Genomic DNA, 22,453 nt, shown 5'->3' on the forward strand with positions numbered 1-22,453 from the left:
GTTTTGAGGGTGAACACATTTTCTTTGCATTCAAGACTGGAAAGAGCCATGAGTAAATGGTAGGACATCTGATAATTGTATATACGCAAAGAGCCATGAGTAAATGGTAGGACATCTGATAATTGTATATACGCAAAGAGCCATGAGTAAATGGTAGGACATCTGATAATTGTATATACGCAAAGAGCCATGAGTAAATGGTAGGACATCTGATAATTGTATATACGCAAAGAGCCATGAGTAAATGGTAGGACATCTGATAATTGTATATACGCAAAGAGCCATGAGTAAATGGTAGGACATCTGATAATTGTATATACGCAAAGAGCCATGAGTAAATGGTAGGACATCTGATAATTGTATATACGCAAAGAGCCATGAGTAAATGGTAGGACATCTGATAATTGTATATACGCAAAGAGCCATGAGTAAATGGTAGGACATCTGATAATTGTATATACGCAAAGAGCCATGAGTAAATGGTAGGACATCTGATAATTGTATATATGCAAAGAGCCATGAGTAAATGGTAGGACATCTGATAATTGTATAATTATACGCAAGTATTTGATTTCACTCTTACAGAATTATTCATCTTTATTATTATTTATTACAATTTATTATTTCATTATTTTTGCTTGGAAATTTAGAATTTCTGTTAAATTATTGATTTATTATCTATTTTTTATCGTAGATTTAGAAGTAACTATTGCTGGTCCTTTAAGCCCAGTGACAACACCAGTACAAACACCGCCGCCATCACCACCAGCGTTTCCAGCAACACCAGAAGTATCCTTACAACCTCTTGAGTCTCCAGAGGCAGAATCACCATTAAAGTCTACCATTCCAATGTCTCTCAAAGAAGCAGCAAGCCCAGAACCTTGGACGGATGACCCTCCATTAGCAGAAGAGAAAATGCTGGAACAAATAGGAGGAATAAATCCTGATAAAAGGTATACACATTGAAAAACACATAGAAATGTTAAAATATGTAAGAGAAGTACAAAATAAACACTTATTTAAAAACGCACAGAAAAAGTTAAAATATGTAAGAAAAGTATTAAAAAAATATGTTAAGAAATGTACTGTATATGTAATAAAAGTGGGACGAACCAATGTAAAACCAAAAAAAAAGGTATAACGCCATTTACCATATCACAGGCGTCTTGAAGTGTTTAATCCATGCCCTCAATTTTAAGGTGTTTCTTCGGACAACCAAAATACATGTTCAATCTAAAATACTTGAAATTATATTTCAATTGTATTTTGTGCTTACAGTGCTCAAGAATTTGAAATTAGTCAAGACATCTTAGTCCCCTTAACACCGGTACCAGCAACTCCACTAAAAGAACTTCCAGACACTCCACCGGTCTATCAGTCACCAGATATGTCAGAAAGTAGCGAGTCTACTCAAGAACATACCAGCACAGAGACAACTGACAGACCCATCTCAGAAGGAGAATGGCTTACTGGTCGCAGCCAAGGAGAAGTGATTCCACGTATGTTGATTCATTCCTTGCATTTTAATTCAGTTTTTGTTGATATTGTGTAAAGAAATTTCTGGCAAAATAAATCAAATTAGCCTGACCTATGTTTGAATTAAGTTGATTTTGAATCAACTATATATCTAAATTTCTTTGTCTTTTGCAGGTAAAGATCTACCATACACAAGCTCATCTGAAGACACAATATTGCAGACTGAGGAGATGGAGGATCTTACTATGGTTGGTGGATTATTTTGTCTTTGTTTTTTCTCTTTACTAGCTGATTGATTGAAAGGGATTGTGTATTATTATCAAGTACTGATTATTACTACCGTTGTTTTGTGTGTATATTTGATTTTTATATGATTAAGTATTTTCCCCAGCCCTACATCTTGTAACAAGCCATTTTAGCTTCATGATTGTTCCTTTTTTGTCTTTGAAACTTTTATTATTATTTTTTTTTTTTTTTTTGACAAATATATAATCTACATATGTGTGTATTATAACACACCTGTAAGTGTCATTTGATTGGTTAATTACGCATAACGTGCTGTTCAGTGTTAGGTCTACAAAATGGAAAACTTATATCTAATAGTGATAATTAATTAATGGTTCTAATGCATGTTCAGCTTTTTTGTACGGAAAACTCATGAAATATTCTCATTTATTTAGTCATCATTATATTATTTTGTTGTTAAACTTAGGATGAACCACCCAGTGAAGGAGAGGTGTTGTTGAAAAAAGTGCATTTCCAACAAGATCCTGTTCTTGCACTTCTGGCAAAAATAAATCAACCAACATCAGAAGCTCACCAGTCTACAATGGATAGTGAACTCAGTATTGGTGAGGTTGCTTTTCGAAAGAGAAATCTTCCATCATCTGTAACTGGTAGGTTACCAACGGCAAGACAGCAGTCTGACTCAGAGACTGAAGCTGGAGAAGTGAGGAAGAGGATGAATGATGGCTCTTCTCCTGGTGAGGTCATCCCAACCAGAAGACCGCTAGAAATAGATGATTTTACAATGAGAATGTCTGATTTAAAGCCTTCTAAATCTAAGGTGCTGCCATCAACTAAGATAACACAGCCAGAAGATGAACAACCACTTGATCAAGAGTCTGATGTGTCGTCTTTTTCTAAAGAGAAGCCTAGTAAGATTCCAGTAGCCAGACCCAGAGTGATCCAAGTAACCAGCAAAGCTAAGTCACCAGAACCTCCGATGACAAAAGATCAGAGAAAAAAGTCTTCCAATGTTGAAGAAATTTTTGAGAAGGAACCACCACAGCAAGTGGGTAAGTAACTAAAGTACTTAGACAATCGGACTCTGCTGTAATCTCAGCCCCTGTCTTTGTGGCAGATAAATACGTGCCGTTTTGTTGCATGGACTGAAAATGGTTGCATATGTCGTCCACACATGCAATTTAACCCAATTAATCTGCAAGACCAGGTTATTCCCACACATTTAACAAAGAATATTATATTAAATTTACTGAAAATTAGTATAGTGTCACTATTGCTGTACTATTAATACTGATTGATGAGAATAGTAACAAATGTCATATGATCATAAATTCACAATAAAATAAAATTCTCAAACGTTACAGATTGAAATGATCTTTCTTTTCAGCAAACTTTGGTGGAACGCAAACTTTAAGCGATTTTGGTACAAGAACTTTGACTCCAGATGCTCTAAATATGGATGCATATCTTCAATCAGGATACTTATCACAAACTTTCAGCCAATCAGAAGCAGCCACAACTGACTTTGAACAAACAGGTAATTTGATTGGTCAGAATACTTTGAATAATGGAACATTAAACATGTCTATTGATTCATTGGAAATGTCCCGGGATAGATCACAAACGATGGAGAAAGGGACGAGGAAGTTTATGGTAACGCTTCCAACTGCGCATGAGCTGGAAGCGAGCATGTCGCAAAGTGATGTAGAGGTTTACAAAGACGATGGGGATGAAATTAGTGATGTTTCTGAGATTTTTTGAAAGGTGATACAACTTTGCTCTTCAGCTCAAAAGACAAAACTGGAAAGTTACAATTTTCCTACAGTTCTTTGCAACAACTTCATTTACAAGCAAAAGTTTTTGGAAAAATTGTTTAACCTTATACTGTAATATCTATGCATAACTGGGCCTACTAAAGCTTGATTTTCACTAGGATGCAAAGCAACAACATAAGCACATTGTAAGCGAATTTAACACAGACAATCTGATGGTTTGAATTGATTGATCACTTGTGTTTTGTACTTTTGTTGTTCTTGCGTTACGTCCTAGTACTGTAGTAACCAATCTTAAAAGACATTTTCTTTTTTGAGAAGCTATGGCATTATTGGTATGAAGTACTGTATTTTATTTTCTTATAATAATAAATGCAGGAAAAATGTAGGATATGTATTTCACACATTATGTAACACGCTTTTGCACGACTAAGCTTATATAAAAAATCCCTTTTCAAAAATGGCCAAAATATTGACTTTTTAAAATTCAATTATTATACATTGGCATATATACACATATATTGCGTTATCAACATCTTAGAGACACATAGTAACCAGTTATATAAAAAAATAAAAAGGTCGAAATTTAGGTATTTTTTGAAAAAATCCCTGTACTATAGTACAGGGAAATTTTCGAAAAATGGCCGATTTTCGACCCTTTTATTTTTTGTCATAAGTGGTTACTATTGCATAATAAACATGCGCAGAGGCGAATAATGGGTTATGCGCATGTCAATCGTGCTATAGTAACCAGTTTTGACATAAATGGTTACTATAGCATAATAAACATGCGCAGAGTCGACTAATGGGTTCTGTGCATGTTAATTGTGCTATAGTAACCAGTTTTATCGAAAAATAAAAAGGTCGAAAATTGGCCATTTTTTTGAAAAAATCCCTGTACTATAGTAAAGGGAAATTTTCGAAAAATTGCCGATTTTCGACCCTTTTATTTGTTGACATAAATGGTTACTATTGCATAATAACATGCGCAGAGACAAATAATGGGTTATGCGCATGTCAGTTGTGCTATAGTAACCAGTTTTGACATAAATGGTTACTATAGCATAATAAACATGCGCAGAGTCGACTAATGTCGGCAATTTTTCGAAAATTTCCCTGTACTATAGTACAGGGATTTTTTCAAAAAAATGGCCAATTTTCGACCTTTTTATTTTTCGATAAAACTGGTTACTATAGCACAATTAACATGCACAGAGACAAATAATGGGTTCTGCGCATGTCAGTTGTGCTATAGTAACCAGTTTTGACATAAATGGTTACTATAGCATAGTAAACATGCGCAGAGTCGACTAATGGGTTCTGCGCATGTCAAATGTGCTATAGTAAGCAGTTTTATCGAAAAATAAAAAGGTCGAAAAATGGCCGATTTTCAACCCTTTTATTTTTTGACATAAATGGTTACTATTGCATAATAAACATGCGCAGAGACAAATAATGGGTTCTGCGCATGTCAGTTGGTCTATAGTAACCAGTTTTGACATAAATGGTTACTATAGCATAGTAAACATGCGCAGAGTCGACTAATGGGTTCTGCGCATGTCAAATGTGCTATAGTAACCAGTTTTATTGAAAAATAAAAAGGTCGAAAATTGGCCCTTTTTTTTTAAAATCCCTGTACTATAGTACAGGGAAATTTTCGAAAAATGACCGATTTTCGACCCTTTTATTTTTTGACATAAATGGTTACTATTGCATAATAAACATACGCAGAGACGACTAATGGGTTCTGCGCATGTTAATTGTGCTATAGTAACCAGTTTTATTGAAAAATAAAAAGGTCGAAAATTGGCCATTTTAAAAAAAAAATCCCTGTACTATAGTACAGGGAAATTTTCGAAAAATGACCGATTTTCGCCCCTTTTATTTTTTGACATAAATGGTTACTATTGCATAATAAACATACGCAGAGACGACTAATGGGTTCTGCGCATGTTAATTGTGCTATAGTAACTAGTTTTATAGAACTATAGTACAGGGAAATTTTCGAAAAATGGCCGATTTCCGACCCTTTTTTTTTTTACATAAATGGTTACTATTGCATAACAAACATGCGCAGAGTCGACTAATAGGTTCTGCGCATGTAAATTGTGCTATAGTAACCAGTTTTATCGAAAATAAAAAGGTCGAAAATTTGCCATTTTTTTGAAAAATGGCCGATTTTCGACCCTTTTATTTTTTGACATAAGTGGTTACTATTGCATAATAAACATGCGCAGAGGCAAATAATGGGTTATGCGCATGTTAATTGTGCAATATTAACCAGTTTTATCGAAAAATAAAAAGGTAGAAAATTGGCAATTTTTTGAAAAAATCCCTGTACTATAGTACAGGGAAATTTTCGAAAAATGGCCGATTTTCGACCCTTTTATTTTTGGACATAAATGGTTACTATAGCATAATAAACATGCGCAGAGTCGACTAATGGGTTCTGCGCATGTTATTGTGCTATAGTAACCAGTTTTATCGAAAAAATAAAAAGGTCAGGGATTTTTTTTAAATGGCAAGAATATCGACTTTTTAAAATTCAATTATTATGCAATAATATTGGCATATATGCACATATATTGCGTTATCAACATCTTAGAGACACATAGTAACCAGTTATATCAAAAAATAAAAGGTCGAAATTTGGGTATTTTTCGAAAACAAATCCCCGTTTTCATGTTAAATTCAATCAACCTAACAAGCACCACGCAGTGGCTGCACGAAGCCTACATCACTAGCATTGTCCAGCCTAGTTCATGCCCCAACTATCACAACAATCAATACTTTGCATCTGGCTACTAAAATAAGCGCAAAATTATTGATATACTATAACAGCATATAATAGTTTTGCCACTTTGATTGTAATATCAAAATCAAAAGAATGTAATGGGTGAAATGATAACAGAAAAAAAGAACAAAAACGATATAACTGTATATAGCACAATCGTGATGACGGCTTATTATAAGTTAAATAGAGTTATAAATAATATGTTATAGTAAAATTAGATTATATAATCAGAAAAAGATTGTAGAGCGTGAAATGATAATAGAAAAAGCGAAAAATACAACGATATAATTTAGATATAGTGAGAAGTTATTATAGACCTTTTAATTAAAGTTTAATAGTTATAAATGATATAATAAGTGAAAAAATCAAATTAGTTTAGGAAAAGTTAATTATTAAACGAATGTAAGGTGAAAAAAAAGAAAAAACACCAAAGTGATAAAATATTAAACCGTAGTGAATATTATAAGCATATTAGTAAAGGGTTAATAAAAGTATAGGTCTGAATAACAAAACAATGAAAAAACGTAAAGGCTTATGCCTACCGGAGTTCAAAATATTAACAATAGGATGAAATTGAAATATACATTCTTTAAAAAATATAATTAATTCATAACTTTAAAATTAATAATTTGTAATCTTTGAAATTATCTATAGTAGGCCTATTATATCACACTGAATAACGAGACTTTTTTATAATAAAAAGTACAAAATAGACCTACAAAATACATTTTCTCAATTTTGTGAACGATAAATATTCTTTTGCTCTCATGTAGACAAACAAACAACTGTTTTATCACATAATTATGTAGGCCTAGTATTCCCAGTAGCATTATCTAAACTGTCAAGTGATTAGGCCTATTGGGCCGTTCAATAGACGAACAAAATCCTGGTTATACGTGGGTTTTGGACACTTTGTTCTTCACATCACGTATAGTAAGGAATATTAATCAGAAACGGATTTAAGTAAACGTTTTTAATAGTGTTAAAGATAGTGCAATAGTGCCAAAGATAGTGCAATAGTGCCAAAGATAGTGCAATAGTGCCAAAAATAGTGCGTCTACACTATCTTTAGTGCTAATATTGTACTAACTCCACCATATTATGAGGAAATCCAGAATAAAGGGGTCGTAACCTAATAATTTTAAAAGAACTATTTCAAGAGAATTTTAACATTCCGGATGGATAATAAAATACAAAGGAATTATTGTGTCAATAAAAATTAATGAATTACTGTACAGAAAGGGTCTTTATTACCCGCCTACAAGTAGTTGAAATGAATAGGCCAGCGGGTTTCTCACATCAGAGTTGGCTATTGGAACAACCGAGTAAATAGGCCTAAGTACAATATACAGAGAGGAGAGAAAATTATAAAGTTTTATACACCAGATCCCAACATAACCATGACATAACATAGCATTATATTTCCAATATCATGGGCAAATTGTGTAATACAGTATTACGTGTAAGGTTAAACGTATAACCTATAATACAGACGACACATGTGATACATGTGACACTGTATTACAGAATGAGCGTATGATACTATACAAGACAAGTATATACAGTAACTAGAATGCTGTTAATCGTTTTTGTGGGGGATATGTACAGTACAGTATAACCGTTAATCCACGCGTGGTTAAAAGACGGACTGGATTATATCCGGGAAATAAACGTGATTGCCCAATTTACCTATGTTTTTTTTTTTTTTTTTTTTTTTATCTTTATACTGGGTAACCTCTTCAGTCAAAGACTGATCTCCCAGAGGGCCCAGTTGGTGATCAGTGGCTGTGATGTACTAATACACCGGGGTAACCCCCTACTCATCTCGAAAGATGTACTAGGTTCTTTAAAGTGCACACGAGCAAGTTGTGTACACTGGACCTACGGTTTATAGTCCTTATCCGAGAAGACTCGTTCTACCACCAGAACCATGGAGTGAGTGAGCCTCGAATTCCTGCCGATGTTATGGCTACGTGATTACAGTTCCACTGTCTTAACCGCTCGGCCACTCACTCACTCTAATCAAACAAAAAGAAACAAACATAGTAGGCCTATGGAGTGGGAAACAATCATAAATGTCACAGTGTGCGTAGGTCGGCTAATTGTTACTCAGTGGTCTTCCCATGTTAAACATATTTATATTTTTCTTCCTTTCTCAAAGAGGGAATTGGGGAGAGAGGGGGTGTGCGCGAATCATTCATTGCTATCAAAGGTCTATAAAATTATACAGTTGCAACTCCATGTTTAACAGATGATCCCAGCTATAATTAAACAGTAACCTATAAATACAAATTCTTTCAAAACATTCCGTCAGGAGGATCTCGGACCTGAACCGGCTGGAATGGGCTACATCATTTATCATTGGGTTACGTTTTGAAAATTCATAACAAAAAGAAAACATGCATTACAATTAAAAAGTACAGTATACAAAGTTAAAAAAAAGACATTTAAATGTTATACTCAAAAGTTATATTTTTAATTACTATCCATTTCAAAATATACACAATCTTAGTCAAACCTGTTCCAAACAGAAGTTACAATGATTAGAATAAAGAATGATAAACTTGAGCGTAGAGAAAATACCGTCCTGAATAAACTATATATATTTTCTATTTGTACGAAAGACTATACTTGTATATATTAAAACAAAAGTTATTTTAGACTATAAGATGGTTGTTTTAAAACATGATAATACTAAGTATTGAAAAGAAGATTTATTAATTATTGTACTACTTTATGTTTCTAAAAAGTCATAATAAAACTACTATAAGTTGAAATAAACAATCTGCAAGCCTGGTATCGAGTAATAAGGACTTTGAAAACACACAACCGTATGGGAGTTAGCATATTAACCATCAGCACTGTGAATAGTCACAGAAGCTATATCAATTCAGTTTGGTTTTAAGCACGCACAGATGATAATTACGATATGTTGCTTTATATCGCGCATTGCATGCAACATCTTTGATATCGCATCGTTCAAATTATTTTATATCACATTATGTAAAGTTTTAATATCGCACCATACAACATCTTGACATCGCATTGTGCTTAGTAATTGATATCACATCGTGCAAAATCTTGATATCGCATCGTGCGAAATCTAGATATCGTATCATGCGAAATCTAGATATCGTATCGTGCGAAATCTTAATAACGCATCATGCAACATTTTTTGACATCGCATGCTGTGCAAAGTATTTGATATCGCATCAAGATGCAGTTATTTATATCGCATCGTTTTTAGTCCATATTACACAAATATCAAATGAATTGCTGATACATTGTATAACAAATGTTTAAAATATGCTAGTTTGAAAAACAACAGCGGTTCAACTGTTGAAAGGAATACAGACGATAGTATTGAAATAATCATAATTATATTGCTATTATGCAGGCAAGTAATTTGAATATATGTTAATGAATACAATACACCTGTATTACAGTAGTTATGTTATCAAAGGAATATTTTTATATCTGATCAGTAATCTGTGAATTATTATTATTAATATATTATGATTTTAGTTTAGGACAAAAATAATTTAAATATTAATTTAAATTAATTTATTATACTGAACAAGTCAAGGCGCCATGTTATACATACTGTAAAGTATGTGACACTGTATTACAGAAGTTGCCTATGATACAGGTGGCACATGTGATACATATGTGAAACTGCATTACATAATTCGCCTACAGTATGATACTGGTGTCGCATGTGATACATATGTGACACTGTATTACATAACTTGCCTATGATACTGGTGACACTGTATTGGTATTGGTAAAAATTGGTAAAATTCAGTTACTGCAGTAACTGCAGTAGAGGAATCTTGACCTGGTCCAAAGCGCACCTTTGAAACATCTAATATTATAACCGACAATATATATATATATATATATACCAAAAATACAGTTATAGAAACACTGTTATGGGTGGAAGACATCTAAAAGCACTGTTACCAATAACTTTTAATAAAATATCACATTCATTACTTGTTAATTTACTGTATATAAACATTAAAATCATACGCTACCCCAATGGAATGTTACATATAGAGAATGGTTTACGACACCGATTTGGAAATGCACCTATTTGGATGGAGTTTTCAAGAATCAGTTACACAACATTTGTAAAATTAATTTACAAATTACAAGGTTAGCTTGGAAGAAATTTCTTTTTACAGATGAAATATTTCTCTCTTTTTCCAAATTATTATCAAATCATAACCATAACATTATATTAATTTATTAAATATGTTTCTTCAGCCCATAAATATTATTTATTAGCAGTTTGTTCTAGTCAATGGTTCTGACGTGATTAGCATTACAAATGTATTATAGAAGAAATTATTGAAGGGTTAGTGCAGACATGTTCATGTAAAAGCTTCACACAAATATTAATCAACCTCAATAAAATATTTTAATTTCGTTTAAATAGATAATGAGTAGGTAATCAACTATGAATTTTTTAACGAGGAAATCAATAATTCCTAATTTCATCAGATGATTCAACTTTGACATGTTTATACTGTGTGGACACACCCTTATACCGTGTGGACACACCCTTTCTTCCTTCCTGGAATTCCTAGCCTTAATTACATTATTACACACAACATTATTACACATTCATCTACAAAAACATTATCGGGGACCCCCCCCCCCTCCCCCCGAAGTAGTTAATAAACATTTTTTTTAAACATTATTTATTATTATTATAATATTATTTACAATTCATGATTTTGAACCTTCACACCAGACTAACTCTAATTTTCCTAGTAACTTTCCTGTATTCAGATTATTTTAGATTTATAGAGTAAATAATTTTCCATAAATACCTTTAGGACTGATAGTTTGAGGAAGTATAATATTGCTACGGTTTGAAATTGATATCATTTTTATCCTTACTACAAAATGTCAGCATCTTTTTTCGTTTTTTTTTGGTATAAGTAAAATTAATTAGAATAATAAATTTTAATTTTAAGTAGAAAAAAATCATGCCCAGCAATTTTGATATGAATAAGATGAACTTTTTTTAGCGTTTGAGAATCTAAAGTTAAATTACTGAAGTATGTTTTCATGTTTACTGCAGTAACATAACTGATAATTCTGCGTATATTACTAAATCAAACCTGATATAGTAATTACTTTTTTGATTAGCATCAGCAGTGAATTTCAGTATCCCAGTACAAGTTGCCATGGTGATGTCAATCATACACGTAGTCACATCGATTTTCTGCAACATGAACTTGAATCAATGTGATTGCGTAATTCATGAAAACTAATTTCCATGGTAACTAATTAAGCAATCAGGTTTTCGGAGAAGATACTTATTCATAAAACCAATAAACTGCATATTGCTACCTATCCCAGGTGGTAATGATATAGTGTACTGTATTCCAATTATATGTACAAGTTCAGTTTGTGTCATTTGCATAAACACATGTATATTAGCATAATTTATCCAAACATCTCTTGAGATGCGTATACCATGTATAGAAATCCATCCTCGTCTTTTTCGTCTCGGTAAATCTCTGATAGCGTTGTTGACATGCTTGCGATACTCTTGTTGTTCACTATCAGATAGAATGCTTGCGTGGCGTTCAGTTGCATACGATTTCTTTGAATGACAACAAAAGAAAATTTACATTTATTTATTTTATTTAAATTGATAATACAAGGCAAATATGAGTAATTATTGATTTAATGATTCACCTTTAGTAAATACAGTAAATTATGGCAATAATACAGTAATATAATTGTTTTAAGGTTTGCATGCCGAAATCAATTGTTGATATAAAGTTTGCGGTACACCAAGTATATTAGTTCTGAAAAGAGCTGTTGAGTTTCTCGACGTTTCGATCAATATGCTTTGAGCGTCCTCATGAGTGATATATACGTGGTGTACCGCAAACTTCATATCAATAATACAGTAATAATAAGAATTGTTAAGCACACTATCAACCAAAATTCTCAAATCAAACTTTCTCAAATGGTAATTTATGTAGGCCTATACAAGTTTAGTTTTTGTCATTTGCATAAACACATGTATGTGTATATTAGCATAATTTATTCAAACATCTCTTGAGATGCGGAAAGCAAAGGAAAACTAATCTGTAAAACTAAAAACAGTACCAAATCAACCGCTAACGTAACGTAACGTTAGTGATTAATGTTACATTACATGGTTGATTGTTATGTTAGTGGGTGATACAAAATATTTGCCCAGATTTTGTGTTCAGTAAGCTATTTCCCACAGCACCAACATTTTTTTACTCCCAATTTTACCACCAATAATCATTAGTAAATACTTTATATCATTTATCAAACCCAGCGATGCACCTCACTCTCATACTTACCTAATTATTGTAATAAACTGGCTCATTGTCAATTCTTGGGGTACTAAAAACTTGGTTTTGTCAAGAAGAGGTAACTGTTCTTCTTTGTAATATCGCTCAACTATAACCTACAAATGCAAAAAAATAATAAAACAAATTTCATTACGAAAGTTGGAAAAGCTCTAAAAAAAATCTGTAAAAGCAGTAGCTGATATAAACTACTTAAAAAATAGTAAAATCATCAAGTTTAATCATTATTATGTGCAAACTTTTGATTAACACAATCTTTTAAATTTCCTTATTCGGGGATATTTTTATTGTGACTATCTTCTGTAAAACAAGCAAGGGGAAATGTATGTTTTACTGTAACTCCGACAGTATTTAGGGGACACCTGCAGACATGTCCATATGCCTTGATAGTAGTAATGGATTCTACTGTATTTTAAGTATTTATGCCAAATTTCATTTATTTTTATCGTCGCAATACCCATATATTGAGTTGGTGTCAAATGGCGAGCGGTTAAGGCAGGAGCGCCATTTACCATACCTACAGAGCCAACAATATCGGCAAAGGTTCGAGGCTGACATCAGTCCCGGAGGTAAAACAAGTCTTCTCGGATAAGGACTATAAACCGTAGGACCAGTGTACACAGTTATAACCTGTCTGAACTTTAATGAACCCAGTTCTGTATAATAATCTTCAATAAAGGATTCATTTTTAAAATGTTCCGGCTAGGGTGACTACAGTCTTTGTTAAATAGAATGGATTTATTTTAGGAAAAATTCCTTAAAAAAATTTTAATTCTATAGATGGCACACTACACAACTGACGGATGACTGCATTATAGAATCATTAATTGTTCAGTTAAATCTACTTTTCTTTCAACAGGAATTTGCTAAACTGGTATTAAATCAAGCAAAAAATATTTTTGAAATAGATTTTTAAAAAGGTTTTTTTAAATTGAAAATATTTGAACAACAAAGTTACTGATGTATAAATTAGAAAAGTATACTATACTTGTATATAAAATACAAGTGGTATAATAAAATAAAGTAAATATATTTGGACAAACAAACTGAGAGTAGAAGAACCACTCTTTGGGGAACCTCTATTAAGGGGACATTTTTGGACGCATCAAAGCGTACCTTTCCTTGAATGGATGTTGGCTGTACTGTGTTATACTGTAATGTTAAAACATACATTGCCCCTTGTTTTGTTTCACATGAAACTGTCCCCTTAATAGAGGTTTTACTGTAGTTGGAAAAAGGGTATAAAATATTAGAAATTTCTATGAGGTAACAAAATTTGTTTTATTTACGTAATGGCAGTGACATTACTGTAGATTTTCTGGTTAAAGGTTTTCAGTTTTAGAAAGGATAACATTTGACCGTATAATGTTTACCAGACATACACATTACATATGTATAAATAGACATGACAATTTGTAGTAATCTATAGCTCTATGATTAACGAATAGATAAAAATAGTACTATTGGCCTTTATCAAAACGTAAGCAATATAGCACTATACAGCATAACATTCAATATGGCTTATTATCAAACTGGACAGTACACGGTCTGGTTATAAACAACATCTGGAGCCTGTATTAATATATCCAATAAATAATCATTATTATTAATGAAATACGTCCATTTAATGCTTGCGGATTGAAATAATTTATTTGTCATAGAAGATTGTTTTCATTGCGTTCTGTAATGTACGAATGAAATGAGAACAAAATAATAATTTTAAGTACAGTACTGTACACTAAATTTTTAGTTTTACTAAAAATGATTAAATGTTGTTTGTCCAATTTGTTGTTGATAATTATTTCTTTTTTATAGTGAATTGAAAATCAATCAATCTCAATGGATACCATTAATTGAATAAAATATTATTTTAGAACAGTTGGTGAGTTATAAAAAAAAATTGTTAAAGACCCATTCCCTACAATTTTTGACATTTTGTAAAAATAATGCATATATATTACTTTAAAACATTAAACCAGGTCATTCCTTGTCGACTTATTTTTAACCATTTAAAAAGGTAAAAAGTTATCGTATTAGGACTTGAGGGATTGGGACTTTAAATGGTTACCAATTGTATTTCTTGACACTTAACACATTTTAACAGAAAACAAGACCTTCAACCGGAGCCAAAAATTGAAATTTGTTTACGTGCAGGTTATTGCCATTAGATACTGTATTCTTAGAACTACTTTGGTTTTTATAAATATTGTAACTTTTTTCTACACGTTTATCTAGCGATATTTTTTTTTCCTTTTTATGAATCTTCCGCTGTTCATAAGCATTTTAAATTTTTTACAGGCCTTGTTCTTCGGGAGAAAAAATGTCATGAGTTGAAAGAATGACTGCTCTTTTAACTAATGAAATATTCCCACAATCCAAATTATAAACATTAAATATTTGTATACAATTTTAATATCATTCACTGAACCGGGTTTTGTAAGATCTTTGTATATGATGTCAGTATCTCCATGGTAAACATATAATTGTTATTACCTCTGCCTACATATACAATTAATGTACATTACACCGCAGTATGACAGTGTACACATTATTATCAAAATTATGACAAACAAATCATAAACATATGTTTACTGTTATTATAAATAAACAAACACATCATTGTAAAAAAAACCAATGATGGTAAAATGATATAAAAAAAGCTTTTGTTATTGGATAACAAGACGGGGTTTCCGCAGTGTACACTCTAAAAACCCCAGTTCATCTTCAAAAGTAAAAACGGAATAATAAAAAACTTTGATTTGACTTTGGTAAGATGCGTATGAAAAAAAAATATATCCTTGCACTTTGTGCAGTATCATCTCCTGACTTTTGTTTTGTCTTGTCTGTTGATATAATTTTTGTATGAAATGATATTTTTTGATGGATTTTGATATTTTCATATTATATAATAATAATATTTTGTATAATTCAACGAATTCAAATGTTATAATAAAAGTATTTTATTATCAATAGTGTTTTATCAACACAAACCTACTTTAAAGCTTTGCTACCTACCTGTAACAATCTATTGAAAATAAAATATTTACAGTGTAAAGGCAGGATAAATAGGACAATTCCTTTTGAAATAGAATTTAAAGGCCAGGTGCGGGCAAAAAATTTCTATTGATCATACATTCCAATAATTATCGATCTATAGTTTCCCCTATGCTTCATAATTTTTGGGTATTTTATTTGTGTTACACAAGCTTGTTGAAAATAAGCACTTTCTTATCAGTGGGGGGATAGTTCAAATTACACAGTAAAATCTCTATTCTTTTGTACACAAATTTTGTAAATAGAGAGGCATTTTAAAAAGCTATGAAAAATAAACGGTGGAGTAAAAAATGTTATCAGATGACTAAATATAGGTAATATAACTTGAATATTACATTTCTGATATTTTTATTCAACTTCAGATTTTTATTTTCATGCTATGGCAAAAATTATCCACCGTATATCCACCATATTTTTTCACCGTCTAGGGAGTCACCAGACATGTTATTACATTAGGTTAACTACCTAACTACTGAAAAAAAGTCTTTCTGGTTTTTATGGAAAATTTGGCCAAAATTTTGTATTTGACCATATTAAGGGAAATTCATGTTTTTTCGTCTCGATTTCTGTTACAAATATTTGATTTATGTACAATTAACCAAATATTATATTTAAAATTCATGCCTGTACCTGAGCTTTAAAGGTAAAGTACAATTACAATATACTGTACATGAAATATTATATATAAACAGAAGATTAGTGTTCAGCTTATGATCAGTGGCGTAACGGCTGAGCGCACACGGGCTAAACCCAGTGGCCCAGGAGCTTATAGGAGCCCCTGAGCAGTGCCCAGAGGAAAATACAGGCATTAAAATTTGTAGAAAGGAGGGTTCCTAAACCAGAGGCTCCAGACCTCTGCGTTAAGACACCTGTATTTAAGTGACACCTGTACAGTATTTAAGGGACACTTTTTTCTTTTGTGGCATGAACACCACTTTATTCACACATTAATAATATATATCAGTAATTCATTTTGTTTCTCTCATTGTTTTTTCATTTTCTCAATTTTCAAATATTACTATAATACAGTAATTATGATAAACAGTCGTATTCAATTTCAATAATTAATACTAAATAAATATTTAATTAATATTCAAAAAGCCTTGACCATATTGAATTTATTATTATTGCAAACTTTACAATGACCATCAAAAACTAGGTTAAAGCACATATTAATTTGAAGTTCATCTATTATCATTGTTTTCTCATTTACTGTATATTGTGAATTTTAATGGAATATATAAAATGTTAATTAACATTGACATTCTCTTGCAAGGTCATTGTAATTTAAAGAGACTGTGTCTCAATATTACTGCAATAATCTAGTAAATTTAAGTTTTGCAGTCTTTGGTCTCAGAAACACAAATCAAGGATATAATGTAAGCACGGCACAAGTAATTTGACCAATCACGATACGATGGGTCATACAAATTGCCACTTGAGACTAGCTTATCTTTGTTTTGTGCTGCGTTTTCCAATTGGAAAAATGGGCTGTGGTCCAAAAATAACATTTTAAAATTGACATGTACACTATACATTAGTGGATATTGGAAGATTACCTCACAGTAGTTTTAAGGTCTATTGACCAATACAATTTGTTTTAAATTTTTTATTTAAAATTCATTGATGATAGTACTGTAACTACAGTAGTAAGTAACAACATATAGTACAGTACAGTATAAAAAGTACTGTATGATAGCAAAAACATATTTTCAATTCAAACAAGTGATTAAAAAAAAAAAATTATACTGTAAGTAAATTATATATTGCTCCATCTAAAATATCACATGATTTAATTTTCTATAACATATTTACAGTATTTACATAATTGAAAACATAAGGATCTGATCATATGATATCTAAATACAGAATTGAAAATGGTTGCCTTAATTAATATCTTTTATAATTACGGTGTATAGTGTTCACAGTGTCAATATTTCCAAGGTTTTTAAACCAACTAATAATATATAATTTTAATTTCAGTACTTTTTTACATGTTACGACAAAATATTGTGAGTGACTTAACAAATATCGTACAGTATTATACTGTATATACGGTACACTGTAGAGTCACATGGTATTTTTTTTCGCTGATGCCATTATTTTTGTACACAGTATGCGGACACAGAAAGGTTGAACCAATTCTTGGTAATAATAATTATCTTCTGATCTTCTATAAAATAAAGACTGAATCATAATTTTGTGCAGTTATGCATTTTCACATGCATACATGTACATGTTGGTATTATTTTCCTTATCTTTACAGTACAATAATTGGGCCAGTTTCTATAGTACTGTAGTACTAGAGAACAATAACTATATTAAAGCTCCATCATGTGGGCCTGATCACATGCCCATTGACCAATCTATGGTTGTGGTTGTTTATATGTTTTCACTTGGATGACTCAATTACCCTAGTATTAAACTAAAGATGAACTGAACAATCACTTTCTCCGAAATACTGTGTTTGCTCACCAACTAAAGGAACTTCCCAGGGCTACAGGACTGGTGTTTGCAGGACATTAAACCACTGACCTCTCTATAAACTTGACCATCCTACAGTACAGAGTATTGACTTGCAACTGGTCAAGGTTGATAATTGTTAGAGATAACCTTGGCTTTACAATTAGTCAGTACTTTTCCATCAAATTATTCTTTTTTTCTGAATAACAATATCTTTCAGAATTAACAATGCTTATTCCTTGGTTACAGTATGCAGGGGTTTATCTTTCATTCATGACTTTAATTTCGCACAAGGACGTGAATTGATGTTTTTTTTTCTTTTTAACCTAACTTTTAGTGTTTCTGATTATTAGCCAGTTTATTATTATTTCTTTCTTATATAATAAAGAATTGATACATCTCATTTTTTATTCCAAAATATTTTGGAGTGTAATTCTTTTACACACTATTTTGAATTGATTACAGGTGATATATCCCCATAGATACACAATTACTGTACCTACTGTATTGCTACTCCTGTGACAAACAAAGAGCTCCACATCCTATCTAGAGGATGAGCCAATGAGAGTAAAATATCTTGTCTAAAGCTCTGTCTAGTGTACACTATCAAATTTATGTGGCAAAAAAATGATGTGCCCATACAGTATATATGGACATAATGACATCATATTACCACCATATTTGGGCACATCAAACCTAGTTTGATAGTATAATGTAGACAGGAGTTTATAAGCAGTATGACAAAGACATACTTTATTTTCGACTTTTACTCAAAACCAGCCTAGTGTAGTGTACTGTACTTTACAATCTAATTAAATTTGTTAAGGTATTTATAAATTGAAAATGCAAAGGAATGGAAAAATGATATAGTGTTTTTGAATTTTATTTATTATAACCTGTAATATCATACCACGCACACAATATATTGATTGCGTTTGCTTATCTGTGGCTGTTGAAATGACGTCATATTGTACAGTAATAAGTTAGTAATTTATCTGTAAACAGGCAGTCATAACCAGCTCAATTTAGATCGTTGGACTTGCTACTGCTAGCCCATTTAAATAACGTTCTTTATTGCCAGATTTCGAGACTTTAAAATGAGTATAATGGCAGGCTTTGAAATGGCAAGGTTATAAAAACACAGCATAAGCATTGTAATGCTTTTGACTATTCTTAGTACTTCTGGGTAACCCTATAACATTGTATATACAGTATGTTGTTGTCTGTTTTTAATGACAACTCTTTCTATCATTAGGAAAGAACCAAGGCAGTTTCCGAATAGTACACCTTCGACAGTACAATTCGTTGTATTACAGAAAAGGTTAACAATATTTTAACTGATTTTAACTTGTTTCTGGAAAGGAAAATATATAAGTTAAATCTACAGTAGAGCATGTTAGTAATACGATATCATTTTTTATCATAAAACCATACCGGGCCTACTGGGCGTAGATTAGTATGACAGCTTAAAATAAACCCTTTTTCTGAAATATTGTATAATTATTACAATAATAAAACTCAAATATTAATGTTTTGGTGTCGAAGACTAAGCAAGATACTTACTGGAATCTTTGTAGGAAATTTAGCTCTTATACCAGCAACTTCTTCTTTTCGTTGCGCTGTAAGAAACAGTTTATGATAATGAGATAATAAAATATTAGTATACACAATTACCTTTGCCGCATTCTGTCTGAATATTGATGCGTTTTTTAAAGCAAACAGGGCAATATTCAGAGAAGTGTGGGGGACGGGGACAGGTACCCCATCAGCAAAGATAGGGCCTGACGTAGAGGAAGATTTGACTCATTTGTTGAGGAAAAAAATGTAATAACAAGCAACAGATCGTACAAACAGTTGCATGTGATCTGTAAAATATTTGTGCGTAGCCTAGGCCCTACTGTCTGTATGTTATTATACTTAGAAAAACAAAAGGATCTATATATTCTGATCTGAGTAACACTAACAGAAACCTTTCAGATTAATTATATGGACTTTAAGAACAGTGACTTAGCCTACTTCAATACAGGCTTACAAATCGACTACAGACTCAAATCCAAACATTTCTTTTTAGTTTTAGACTAGTTTTTATTATTTAATTAAGAGATAATAGCCCTACTCTCTACTGTATTGAAAAAAAAATGTAGGCATATGATACATCACATAAAAGTTAAAAAACGATCTAAATGCTCTCTATTGTGTTTTGAGCCGAATCAAGCGTATACAGCAGAATACTCATCCAGCAGAGGCGGTCAATAATGACAATTGACAGCCACGATTTAGCAAACTGTAGGGCTGTACTTATTACAGAACCAGGCCACCGTGCCATAATTCACCCACCACCAGCAGTCTGTCAAGCTTTTCACTTTAAAAAATGACTATAAACACCACTTACTGAATGTTTTCCTCTGCTTAAAAGACTTTTGGTTTTTTTCTGAAGCAGGCATGTTTGCTATTTATTCCAATTCCAATGTCAGAAACTAGTATTTTTCCTTGGTTTTTAAGCAGGCGACTAAGTTCAAATACGCACCTCTCTACACCGCGACTGTGTTTATGAGACGGCAACTGACCTGTTATTAAAGAGTTTGTGCTTCCTGGTCTAGTCTTCCACATTCCAGACGTCGATCATCACGTTTCGTTTGAGAAAAATGTTTTTTTTTTTGTTGAATTGAAAGTTTCTTTATTTTTTTTAAATTTTATTCCACATTTATTTAGTCATCAATTACAGTACATCATAATTACAGTACAACTGAGAACAGGGATCCTGCATAAAAGAGCTGTAGCTTCGTTTTTTTGTAGGACGCTTTTACATAAGAACAAGTATATAGAACTTAAATAAACAAAGGTGTTGTTTCAACGGAATTTATCATTAATAAAAATACATAAATACGTAATATAACGGGCGCGCAATGTGTATAAGATTCTTTCAATGTATGTAATAAATAAACTGAAACAAGTTTTGAAACTCAAGGAATAATACTTTATCATCATTAATAATAGTGGGGTTTTTAAATGTGACGTCATAAGATAACTTGGGCCTTTCTTTAGCCTGTTTCTAAGATAGATTTTGTATTTTTTCCTAGAACTGACTTTTCAAGGACCATTCACTTAAAGAGAAGAACATTGCTCACAGACACCCCTGAGCTTGATAGTTCAGAAGAGAAAAAGATACATAATTTAAAACAAATTTTATAGGAGATGCATTTTTTTAAAACGTGAAAATGAAAGTTCTGAAACGCCTACGCACGAGGCCTACTAAAACCGCGTGTTAAATAATGTCATTATAAATCATAAAATAACGTGACGTCATAATAAATTTCAACATTCGACTATCTCGGACATTCTCTATTCATTTGGATCAAGGATTTTCCAGGTTTGCTACGATTTATTTTGTAATTTTGTTTCTTAGTTTTTGAAAAATGATTTCTCAAACTCTTTTGGATTTTTTTTTGGCATTTCTGTAAAGGAACATTTAATTATGGCGTTCTTGTTGGGAGGAGAATTGATTTTGAAAGATTAAACTTATAAAGACCTCTACTCCGATTGAGTTACGAAATGACAAGTGTGACCCCGGTTGTGACATTTATGTCACAATTCAATGTGCATGACGTCACTTTCACGGCATATTGTTTATTGCACTGTTTCGGTTTTATTTGACCACAAATAAAACGTATCTGCACGTAGGCCTACCTGGTGACCATGACTAGTTCAATTTAATTGTGTTCTTTTTTAAAAAGATAATTTTGTACGTGTGTTTGTCGTCCATTTGTGAAGCGGATTGGATATATGGAGCGTCAAAAAAACGCCAAAAACAAATGCAAGAAAAGGTGGTTGACGCTCCATACCTTTTTGCAAACGCAAAGTTAAGCTTGGTTCCCACGCAAGGAAGTAAACGCAACGCAAGCGTGTTGACCATTGACAAGCGAAGTTCAAATAATCCATCGTATTAAATGTTTGTTTGTACTGTATTTGCGCCACGGCACCAAAGGTGAAGCGCCTATGAATTACGTCACACTTACGAACCTTTCTTGGAAAAAATTCGCGGGTCGTTAGATAGACCAACAACCTTGTTTTGTACTTTCGATTTTCTCGAGCAATTAAGGAACCTTATGTGATTATATTTAAGTACATGTTCAAAAACTTTCCCGTCTCAGGAAATTACACTTTTTTGGGGAACTTGTCTTATCGCGATTGCAAGGAAGTGACACACATTAATATTCCTCGTAACGATTTGTTTGAATTGATTGATCGTTACAAAAACAATTAAATGAAAGAGAAGGCCA

The 22,453-nt window shown here is 32.1% G+C and overlaps 2 protein-coding genes across 2 annotated transcripts in view; one reads left to right on the forward strand and one right to left on the reverse strand.

The window, feature by feature from the left end:
- LOC140060506 (uncharacterized) overlaps positions 1 to 3,882 on the forward strand; it is a 64,749-nt gene extending 60,867 nt beyond the window's left edge. Inside the window, exons 23-27 of the mRNA XM_072106755.1 lie at positions 695 to 953; positions 1,279 to 1,499; positions 1,651 to 1,724; positions 2,189 to 2,774; positions 3,110 to 3,882. Coding sequence (XP_071962856.1) covers positions 695 to 953; positions 1,279 to 1,499; positions 1,651 to 1,724; positions 2,189 to 2,774; positions 3,110 to 3,483 — 1,514 coding nt within the window. The 3' untranslated portion in view covers positions 3,484 to 3,882. The remainder of the gene's footprint in view (positions 1 to 694; positions 954 to 1,278; positions 1,500 to 1,650; positions 1,725 to 2,188; positions 2,775 to 3,109) is intronic.
- Positions 3,883 to 8,754: 4,872 nt separating this feature from the next.
- LOC140061182 (microtubule-associated protein 1 light chain 3 gamma-like) lies at positions 8,755 to 20,730 on the reverse strand. Its single transcript, XM_072107672.1, has 4 exons — positions 20,566 to 20,730; positions 19,737 to 19,792; positions 12,648 to 12,754; positions 8,755 to 11,908 (listed from the first exon to the last, which is right to left on the reverse strand). Exons 1-4 carry the CDS (start codon positions 20,615 to 20,617, stop codon positions 11,749 to 11,751), a joined length of 375 nt encoding a protein of 124 aa, XP_071963773.1. The 5' UTR covers positions 20,618 to 20,730; the 3' UTR covers positions 8,755 to 11,748.
- Positions 20,731 to 22,453: the final 1,723 nt, after the last annotated feature.

This window comes from Antedon mediterranea, chromosome 10, assembly GCF_964355755.1.
Source record: "Antedon mediterranea chromosome 10, ecAntMedi1.1, whole genome shotgun sequence".
In the NCBI taxonomy this organism is placed as follows: Eukaryota; Metazoa; Echinodermata; class Crinoidea; order Comatulida; family Antedonidae; genus Antedon; species Antedon mediterranea.